The following is a 10927-nucleotide window of genomic DNA, read 5'->3' as shown; positions in this document are numbered from 1 at the left end:
TTAAAATTTCATTTTTTTCTAACTATTTACTAATATTTTTTTTATTTACAATTATTGTTTATTTACTGTTTATTATTATTTTCATTTATTTTTCTTTATTTTTTATAATTTTATTAATTTATAATTTTTTACTAATATTTGATTAAAATATTTTTTGTTATTTTAAACATTTTTAAATTAGTATGTCTCAACCTGATTCGAAAATTCGTCGTGTCCAGTTTGAAGGTAAGTGTAACTACAAGAAATTGATTTTCTTGTTTCAATATCCATAGTGATTGCATTAATACAATATTTTTTTTTTACAGAAACCCCATCGGTCTCTAGTGAGTTAATAAATGTGTGTTATTGTGTAATTTTGTAATTTTTCTTCTTTTTTTTAAAGATCCAACTGAACGACAAAGAGTTGAAAGGTATGTTTTATAACCCTACACTGAAAATATTAATCGACCTGATTTTTAGAAATATGTCGTTAATGGCGATTTATTTTATAAATTTAGAGTACGATAAACACGAATACTATTTAATATTAATACTGTTACTTACATAAAAATAGTATTCGGCCGTTTTGTTTGAAAATTTATCGTACTCTAAATTTATAAAATAAATAGCCATTAACGACAAATTTCTAAAAATCAGGTCGATTACTAATTTCAGTCTATTTTGATGTTTCATTTATTTTTTGTAATATACATAAATTAAAATTTCAGAAGAGGTTCTCCAAATCCGCAAGGAGATCTCCGTTGTAACGCAGAAGTTGGACATTTTGGCGGACAAACTGGCGGAAAACACCGCCATTTTAATGGTATCATTTGCTCCTGAGAAGGAGATTTCGGGCGTGGTACCATTTCCGCTAAAAACAGAAGAGGAACTCGATGAATTCGAAAATTCCTTGACCCCGGAGCTTATCGGTTTTTACGCAAGTATCGAGCAAGACCGACTTGTTTTTGCATTTTTATGTTTCTTTTTTATATATATTTGCAGACAAAGAAAATATCAAAAATTATTGGGAGCGAACCGCTGTCAAAGCGGTTCAAACTTATCATAGCGGAAGATATCATCAATAACTACAATTTGGACGGGTCCAACGGGAAAAGTCCCTCAGATGCCGTATAGGCATAGTAAAACGCATTTCGAAACATATGCCATTACATTTTTCAGGAGCGTTGGCCAAGGACTCCGAGGACCCGGACAAATCTTTAAGAAAGGCTTACGAAGCAAAAAAACAGAAACAATAATTGTACAATTTTTGAAAATCTAAATAATACCATATAACTAAAATGAATTAAAATGAAATTAAATATGTATGTATTTTAAATTCTATATTTTTATAATTGAAAACTCAAGGAAAAATTCTGATTTTCACAAGTGATTCACTTGGGACGTCTCCCTTGCCAGTGATTTCATAAGTGAAAACTCAAGGAAAAATTCTGATTTTCCCAAGTGATTTCACTTGGAACGTGTCACTTGCAAGTGATTTCACAAGTGAAAACTCAAGGAAAAAATCTGATTTTCCCAAGTGATTTCACTTGGGACATGTCACTTGCAAGTGATTTCACAAGTGAAAACTCATGGAAAAATTCTGATTTTCACAAGTTATTCACTTGGGACGTGTCACCGGCACGTGACAGGCCATACGAAAAATGAGTATAAGGAACAAGTGAAATCCCGTAGGACTTCGAAAAATTTTCATTTGAATTTTCACTTGTGAAAATTCGGACATCCCATACAATTTTCTATATGGAGCGTCACTTGTGCACGAGGACATGTCCCCGGTGATTCCCAAGGTGATTCACAAGTGAAACTTTTTTTTTGGAACTGAAGGGTAGTTGCCGGCTGAACTTAGCGGCAAAGAAAAAAGCGCCGGCGCTCAGAGAGAGCAAAGTGCGCGGCTAACTTATTCTATTGAATAATGAATTTTTCACGCCTACCCTAACGCCCACAACGCTTAAATCTGTCATCCGCCGGTGGGTGGCGCATTTAAATCTCGCTTTGCTGCTTGCCTTTCTCCATTTCCCTTTGGTCCCTTTAGCTGAGTAACGGGTATCTGATAGTCGAGGCACTCGACTATAGCGTTCTTCCTTGTTTTTTTTTTGAGTCTCTCCGTTATGTTCGGCTAGCGACTAATATTTCGGCGGAAAAATTTTCGTCGCGCAGCGACATGTGAATGCCCTAATATTTTAGGAGCATTATTGTGTATCAAAAAAAAACATTTAAGATTGTTTTATAAAAGTAAATTATTTGATTATAGTAAAATTAAGTAAATTGAATTTACTTATAATGTTATGTTCACTTATTATACACTTTTATTACAATATAAATTTTTAGTTTAGTTATAGAAAATTTAGTCCGCTAAAATTGATTTCAATTTTAAAAACAATTTGGTATTAACATTTTTTAAAAATTCATATTGTATTTTTTACTCAAGAAGTAAAAATTATATAGTCGGATATTTGTCGCCTTAGAAAGGGTATAGGTGCAGTGGCACGCGCCAACAGCGAAGAGAAAACAAAAGAAATCGAGTAAAGGGGTGAGAAGAAGACTTGGTGCATTTGCATTCTAATTTGAGTGATTGGAAAAGAAGCATCGATTTAAATTTTGCGCATCAGATTACTTGAAACGTGTCTTAAAGTTAAAATTATAAAGTCAGGTAAGTTTTACGTTAAGTCTAATACTTTGTGCATTAAACTAACTTTAAAGGTACGTTAGTTTAAACACTATTTTATGAGTTTGACAAAATAACACAAAAACTCGGATACCGCTGAAAGTGGATTGATAAAATAAATTACATAACGGACATAAATTACATAACAAGAAAAAATCATTTGTGCACGTTTTTAATAATAAACTTCGCTAAACAACTCTCTTTTTCTGGGCAAGTCGAAATGTTTAATTGTGAAATATACAGCTACGCCCAAAAACATTGTGATTTTGCAATGCGCATTATTTAAAAAATTTTAAACAGACATAAAAATTGATTTATTTAACAAAAATCTAAATCTAATATATTTAAATAAATAATAATTGTTTTGAATAGCAAAATCACTTTCATTTTGGACACAGATGAATATATCATAATTAATAAATAAAAAAGATTATAAAATAAAAATGTTTGGTTATGTTTATCTCAAAAATTTATTGGTAATTTTCAGCTTTAATATTATTATATAATTTAAAAGATTTTATCAAAATGTTGTTAAAAATATGTAAGTAAAAGTGAACAAATGAGACATTTACAACAATTATTTAAAATGAAATGGATTTATCTATAATAATTATTTATTCAATTTAAATAAATTGATGAATGAATAATTATTTATTTATTTATTATTTATTCAATTTAAATAAATTGATAAATGAATAATTATCAATAAATTAATTATTTTCCAAAAAAATTATTATATTGTGTAGTTATTGTTTATTATAAATAATTATTATAACGTGTAATTATTATTATTTATTATACGTTATAATAGTTATATAAATAATTATTATAATTATATAAATAAATAAATTATAGATAAATAATAAATAAATTATATAAATAATTATTATAACATGCAATAAATAATAATAATACACTATAATAATTACATATAATAACTATTGAATGTAATTCGAAATTCTTAAAAATACAAATAATGATAATTGTAGTATAAGTTAATATGTCAAAAAGCATCGAAGCTATAATTTTTTTTATATTATTTTACCACCAATTTTCCGATCGTTCCTATGGCAGCTATATGATATAGTCGTCCGATTTTGATAAAATTAAATTCAAAATTCAGAACTAATTTAAAAATGTTATTTCCAAGCGTAGGAGGTTATATGTCAAAAAACACCGAAGCTATAAATTGTTTCATATTATTTTCCTACCAACTTTCCGATCGTTCCTATGGCAGCTATACGATATAGTCGTCCGATTTTGATAAAATTAAATTCGAAATTCAGATCTAATTAAAAAATGTTATTTCCAAGCGTTGGAGGATATATGTTGAAAAACACCGAAGCTATAATTTGTTTCATATTATTTTTCCACCAATTTTCCGATCGTTCCTATGGCAGCTATATGATATAGTCGTCCGATTTCGATAAAATTTAATTGAAAACTCAAAACTTATTAAAAAATGTTATTTCCAAGCTTAGGAGCTTTAAAACTGAGAGACTAGTTTGCGTAGAAACGGACGGACAGACGGACATGGCTAGATCGACTCTTCTAGTGATGCTGATCAAGAATATATGTACTTTATGGGGTCGGAAACGTCTCCTTCAAACTTCTGACTGAAATCAATATACCCTCTGCAAGGGTATACCAATTATTGTTTTAAATTGTTTCATATTAAAACAAAAGTGTAATGCCAAATTTTGATTTTCAGGTCTCATCTAACAAATAACTTTGTTTTTTATCAAAATGCCAGGTTCTCGTCAGGTTAGAAGATTAATTAAAAGAGAAAGGGATCAGTTACGTGAAAGATTTAGATTAGTTGAAGAGAATTCGAACATACATATTGACGAAATTAGGGATCACGAGGAAATTGAAGCTGATCAGGAAAACTTAAAAGTAGGTCAGGTTAATCTAGAGTTAGGGGAGGAAAATTTAGAAGTAGGTCAGGATAATCTAGAGTTAGGGGAGGAAAATTTAGAAGTTCATGAAAATTTAGATGTAGATCAGGAAAATGTATTAGGAGGTCAGGATAATGTAGAAGTTAATCAGGAAGATATAGAAAACATTGAGTCCGATCAGGGAAGCTTAAATTTTAAATTAAAGAAGTGGTTTATAAAGCACAAGCCAACTCGTAGTTGCGCCACAGATTTAACTAAAATTTTAAATGAAGAAAATTTAAATGTTAGGCCTTTTTATAAATTTAAATGCAGGAATGCTCCAGATATTACAGAAATAGATGGGGGTTCATATTTGCATATGGGCTTATCGAAGCAATTAGAAAAATTGTCAGTGGTAGCAGAATTACCAGAAGTTTTAAGCATTGACGTTAATATTGACGGTCTTCCCCTCACTAAAAGCTCTCGTGCACAATTGTGGCCTATTTTAGTTCGAGTTAATAATATTAATAAATGCCCCGTCTTTCCAGTAGGAGTTTTTTCATCTAAAAATAAGCCATCTAATTGTGTACAATATATGTCAAAATGTACTAGTGAATTGTCCGATCATTTTATAAAGGGACTTACAATTAGTAAGTAAAGTAAATTTAGAACTTAGGGCGGTGGTTTGTGATGCACCTGCAAGGGCATTTGTTACAGGAACCCCTGGACATACATCCAGTCACGACTGTACCAAATGTCTTCAGGTTGGTCGCAAAATAGATGGTACATTAACTTACAGTACTGTTGCTAGTGAGTTAATTACTGATGAAGACTTTGCAAATAGAATTTATCCAAACCACCACAGCAAAGGTTATTTGAATAGTCCGTCCGCTTTTGAAACGCTTGGTGTTCGTATGATAACCCAAGTTCCTTTAGATTGTATGCATCTTATTGAGTTGGGGGTAATGCGCAACTTTTTAGAAAGAATTTATTATATTTAAGTTATAAATAAAGTTTCAAAACAAAACCAAAACGGTATTTCCGCTAAATTAATGTCAATGCGAACTTTTATACCTAGGGAATTTGCAAGGAAGCCCAGGACATTGTTAGAGCTTCCTAACTGGAAAAGCACTGACTTTAGGCAGTTCTTATTATACACTGGTATTGTAGCTCTTAAAGATTCAATATTTGATGACCAGTATTATTTGTTTTTATTACTGCACTGCGCATATAGACTGCTCTGTTCGCAAAAGCAACGGGGAAATAATATTGAAAATGCTCAACAAATATTAAATCTATTTGTTGAAAATTTCCCCATTGTTTTTGGAGCAAACAGTGTGACTTACAATGTTCACGGCATACTCCATGTAAGAGATACTATCAATCAAGTCGGAAATCCGGTTTCAGGATCTTCTTACTCCTTCGAAAATGACTTGCAGCTCCTTAAAAAATGTGTTAGAAAAAATCTTTTATCTTAGAACAAATATTTAGGAAGATAGTTGAAGAAAAATACGTAGCCCCAGCAGAAGAACAAACAAAATTAGTAGGCAGAAATCTTAAAATGAAAGACTGCACACTTAGTGATAGGAAACCAGATAACTTTTGTTTTGTAGGAGATGAGGTTCCAATTCAAATAGAATCTTTTGAAGAGGTAGAAGGGGAAATTTTTATTAATGGAAGGGAATTGGAAGATGGACAGTTTTTTTATTGAGCCAACGAATTCTTCTGGCCTAGGTAAAAATTTAGTTAATTTAGAAGTGCCTTCTAGAATGAAAAAATTTTCAGTAATGGAATTTAGGAGAAAAGCGGTAGCCATTCCTCATTTAGAAAAAATAGTAGTAGTTCCATGTTTGCATTTTTTTTCAAATAGGATTTTTAGTTTTTTTTTTTAAAGGAGGTGTTTAGTCCGTAGGCGTAATTTTATTATGAGTCGGGCATATTTATTGCGACGGCGCTCTAAATATCTTTTGAAGATTCAACTACCTTGGTTCGAGTACCAAAAAAAAAAAAACGGTAGTTGTATTATTTGTATTTTTTGATTTATTATTTATTTTTATTTTATTATTGTTTATTTACTGTTTATTTTTTAAAATTTCATTTTTTTCTAACTATTTACTAATATTTTTTTTATTTACAATTATTGTTTATTTACTGTTTATTATTATTTTCATTTATTTTTCTTTATTTTTTATAATTTTATTAATTTATAATTTTTTACTAATATTTGATTAAAATATTTTTTGTTATTTTAAACATTTTTAAATTAGTATGTCTCAACCTGATTCGAAAATTCGTCGTGTCCAGTTTGAAGGTAAGTGTAACTACAAGAAATTGATTTTCTTGTTTCAATATCCATAGTGATTGCATTAATACAATATTTTTTTTTTACAGAAACCCCATCGGTCTCTAGTGAGTTAATAAATGTGTGTTATTGTGTAATTTTGTAATTTTTCTTCTTTTTTTTAAAGATCCAACTGAACGACAAATGGCAGAGTTGAAAGGTATGTTTTATAACCCTACACTGAAAATATTAATCGACCTGATTTTTAGAAATATGTCGTTAATGGCGATTTATTTTATAAATTTAGAGTACGATAAACACGAATACTATTTAATATTAATACTGTTACTTACATAAAAATAGTATTCGGCCGTTTTGTTTGAAAATTTATCGTACTCTAAATTTATAAAATAAATAGCCATTAACGACAAATTTCTAAAAATCAGGTCGATTACTAATTTCAGTCTATTTTGATGTTTCATTTATTTTTTGTAATATACATAAATTAAAATTTCAGAAGAGGTTCTCCAAATCCGCAAGGAGATCTCCGTTGTAACGCAGAAGTTGGACATTTTGGCGGACAAACTGGCGGAAAACACCGCCATTTTAATGGTATCATTTGCTCCTGAGAAGGAGATTTCGGGCGTGGTACCATTTCCGCTAAAAACAGAAGAGGAACTCGATGAATTCGAAAATTCCTTGACCCCGGAGCTTATCGGTTTTTACGCAAGTATCGAGCAAGACAGACTTGTTTTTGCATTTTTATGTTTCTTTTTTATATCTATTTGCAGACAAAGAAAATATCAAAAATTATTGGGAGCGAACCGCTGTCAAAGCGGTTCAAACTTATCATAGCGGAAGATATCATCAATAACTACAATTTGGACGGGTCCAACGGGAAAAGTCCCTCAGATGCCGTATAGGCATAGTAAAACGCATTTCGAAACATATGCCATTACATTTTTCAGGAGCGTTGGCCAAGGACTCCGAGGACCCGGACAAATCTTTAAGAAAGGCTTACGAAGCAAAAAAACAGAAACAATAATTGTACAATTTTTGAAAATCTAAATAATACCATATAACTAAAATGAATTAAAATGAAATTAAATATGTATGTATTTTAAATTCTATATTTTTATAATTGAAAACTCAAGGAAAAATTCTGATTTTCACAAGTGATTCACTTGGGACGTCTCCCTTGCCAGTGATTTCATAAGTGAAAACTCAAGGAAAAATTCTGATTTTCCCAAGTGATTTCACTTGGAACGTGTCACTTGCAAGTGATTTCACAAGTGAAAACTCAAGGAAAAAATCTGATTTTCCCAAGTGATTTCACTTGGGACATGTCACTTGCAAGTGATTTCACAAGTGAAAACTCATGGAAAAATTCTGATTTTCACAAGTTATTCACTTGGGACGTGTCACCGGCACGTGACAGGCCATACGAAAAATGAGTATAAGGAACAAGTGAAATCCCGTAGGACTTCGAAAAATTTTCATTTGAATTTTCACTTGTGAAAATTCGGACATCCCATACAATTTTCTATATGGAGCGTCACTTGTGCACGAGGACATGTCCCCGGTGATTCCCAAGGTGATTCACAAGTGAAACTTTTTTTTGGAACTGAAGGGTAGTTGCCGGCTGAACTTAGCGGCAAAGAAAAAAGCGCCGGCGCTCAGAGAGAGCAAAGTGCGCGGCTAACTTATTCTATTGAATAATGAATTTTTCACGCCTACCCTAACGCCCACAACGCTTAAATCTGTCATCCGCCGGTGGGTGGCGCATTTAAATCTCGCTTTGCTGCTTGCCTTTCTCCATTTCCCTTTGGTCCCTTTAGCTGAGTAACGGGTATCTGATAGTCGAGGCACTCGACTATAGCGTTCTTCCTTGTTTTTTTTTTGAGTCTCTCCGTTATGTTCGGCTAGCGACTAATATTTCGGCGGAAAAATTTTCGTCGCGCAGCGACATGTGAATGCCCTAATATTTTAGGAGCATTATTGTGTATCAAAAAAAAACATTTAAGATTGTTTTATAAAAGTAAATTATTTGATTATAGTAAAATTAAGTAAATTGAATTTACTTATAATGTTATGTTCACTTATTATACACTTTTATTACAATATAAATTTTTAGTTTAGTTATAGAAAATTTAGTCCGCTAAAATTGATTTCAATTTTAAAAACAATTTGGTATTAACATTTTTTAAAAATTCATATTGTATTTTTTACTCAAGAAGTAAAAATTATATAGTCGGATATTTGTCGCCTTAGAAAGGGTATAGGTGCAGTGGCACGCGCTAACAGCGAAGAGAAAACAAAAGAAATCGAGTAAAGGGGTGAGAAGAAGACTTGGTGCATTTGCATTCTAATTTGAGTGATTGGAAAAGAAGCATCGATTTAAATTTTGCGCATCAGATTACTTGAAACGTGTCTTAAAGTTAAAATTATAAAGTCAGGTAAGTTTTACGTTAAGTCTAATACTTTGTGCATTAAACTAACTTTAAAGGTACGTTAGTTTAAACACTATTTTATGAGTTTGACAAAATAACACAAAAACTCGGATACCGCTGAAAGTGGATTGATAAAATAAATTACATAACGGACATAAATTACATAACAAGAAAAAATCATTTGTGCACGTTTTTAATAATAAACTTCGCTAAACAACTCTCTTTTTCTGGGCAAGTCGAAATGTTTAATTGTGAAATATACAGCTACGCCCAAAAACATTGTGATTTTGCAATGCGCATTATTTAAAAAATTTTAAACAGACATAAAAATTGATTTATTTAACAAAAATCTAAATCTAATATATTTAAATAAATAATAATTGTTTTGAATAGCAAAATCACTTTCATTTTGGACACAGATGAATATATCATAATTAATAAATAAAAAAGATTATAAAATAAAAATGTTTGGTTATGTTTATCTCAAAAATTTATTGGTAATTTTCAGCTTTAATATTATTATATAATTTAAAAGATTTTATCAAAATGTTGTTAAAAATATGTAAATAAAAGTGAACAAATGAGACATTTACAACAATTATTTAAAATGAAATGGATTTATCTATAATAATTATTTATTCAATTTAAATAAATTGATGAATGAATAATTATTTATTTATTTATTATTTATTCAATTTAAATAAATTGATAAATGAATAATTATCAATAAATTAATTATTTTCCAAAAAAATTATTATAATGTGTAGTTATTGTTTATTATAAATAATTATTATAACGTGTAATTATTATTATTTATTATACGTTATAATAGTTATATAAATAATTATTATAATTATATAAATAAATAAATTATAGATAAATAATAAATAAATTATATAAATAATTATTATAACATGCAATAAATAATAATAATACACTATAATAATTACATATAATAACTATTGAATGTAATTCGAAATTCTTAAAAATACAAATAATGATAATTATAGTATAAGTTAATATGTCAAAAAGCATCGAAGCTATAATTTTTTTTTATATTATTTTACCACCAATTTTCCGATCGTTCCTATGGCAGCTATATGATATAGTCGTCCGATTTTGATAAAATTAAATTCAAAATTCAGAACTAATTTAAAAATGTTATTTCCAAGCGTAGGAGGTTATATGTCAAAAAACACCGAAGCTATAAATTGTTTCATATTATTTTCCTACCAACTTTCCGATCGTTCCTATGGCAGCTATACGATATAGTCGTCCGATTTTGATAAAATTAAATTCGAAATTCAGATCTAATTAAAAAATGTTATTTCCAAGCGTTGGAGGATATATGTTGAAAAACACCGAAGCTATAATTTGTTTCATATTATTTTTCCACCAATTTTCCGATCGTTCCTTTGGCAGCTATATGATATAGTCGTCCGATTTCGATAAAATTTAATTGAAAACTCAAAACTTATTAAAAAATGTTATTTCCAAGCTTAGGAGCTTTAAAACTGAGAGACTAGTTTGCGTAGAAACGGACGGACAGACGGACATGGCTAGATCGACTCTTCTAGTGATGCTGATCAAGAATATATGTACTTTATGGGGTCGGAAACGTCTCCTTCAAACTTCTCACTGAAATCAATATACCCTC

The 10927-nt window shown here is 29.9% G+C and overlaps 1 protein-coding gene across 1 annotated transcript; it reads left to right on the top strand.

Annotated features, from left to right (window-relative positions):
• The first annotated feature begins 6807 nt into the window (after window positions 1-6807).
• On the top strand, window positions 6808-7838 carry LOC119561868. Its single transcript, XM_037875346.1, has 5 exons — window positions 6808-6850; window positions 6931-6948; window positions 7008-7040; window positions 7338-7546; window positions 7612-7838. The coding sequence occupies exons 1-5, from the start codon at window positions 6808-6810 to the stop codon at window positions 7741-7743; spliced, it is 435 nt and encodes a 144-aa protein (XP_037731274.1). The 3' UTR covers window positions 7744-7838.
• The last annotated feature ends 3089 nt before the right edge of the window (window positions 7839-10927 follow it).

The sequence above is a fragment of the Drosophila subpulchrella genome, unplaced genomic scaffold (genome assembly GCF_014743375.2).
Source record: "Drosophila subpulchrella strain 33 F10 #4 breed RU33 unplaced genomic scaffold, RU_Dsub_v1.1 Primary Assembly Seq38, whole genome shotgun sequence".
Taxonomy (NCBI): Eukaryota; Metazoa; Arthropoda; class Insecta; order Diptera; family Drosophilidae; genus Drosophila; species Drosophila subpulchrella.
This window is presented reverse-complemented; position numbering and strand designations above follow the sequence as displayed.

What these genes read in the sequence shown, in the direction of transcription:
- LOC119561868 (XM_037875346.1), top strand. Translation starts at nt 6,808, where the DNA reads ATGTCTCAACCTGATTCGAAAATTCGTCGTGTCCAGTTTGAAG. An exon ending in ACAAATGGCAGAGTTGAAAG is followed by an intron (nt 7,041 to 7,337) that starts GTATGTTTTATA and finishes TTAAAATTTCAG; the next exon opens with AAGAGGTTCTCCAAATCCGC. An exon ending in CGGAGCTTATCGGTTTTTAC is followed by an intron (nt 7,547 to 7,611) that starts GCAAGTATCGAG and finishes ATCTATTTGCAG; the next exon opens with ACAAAGAAAATATCAAAAAT.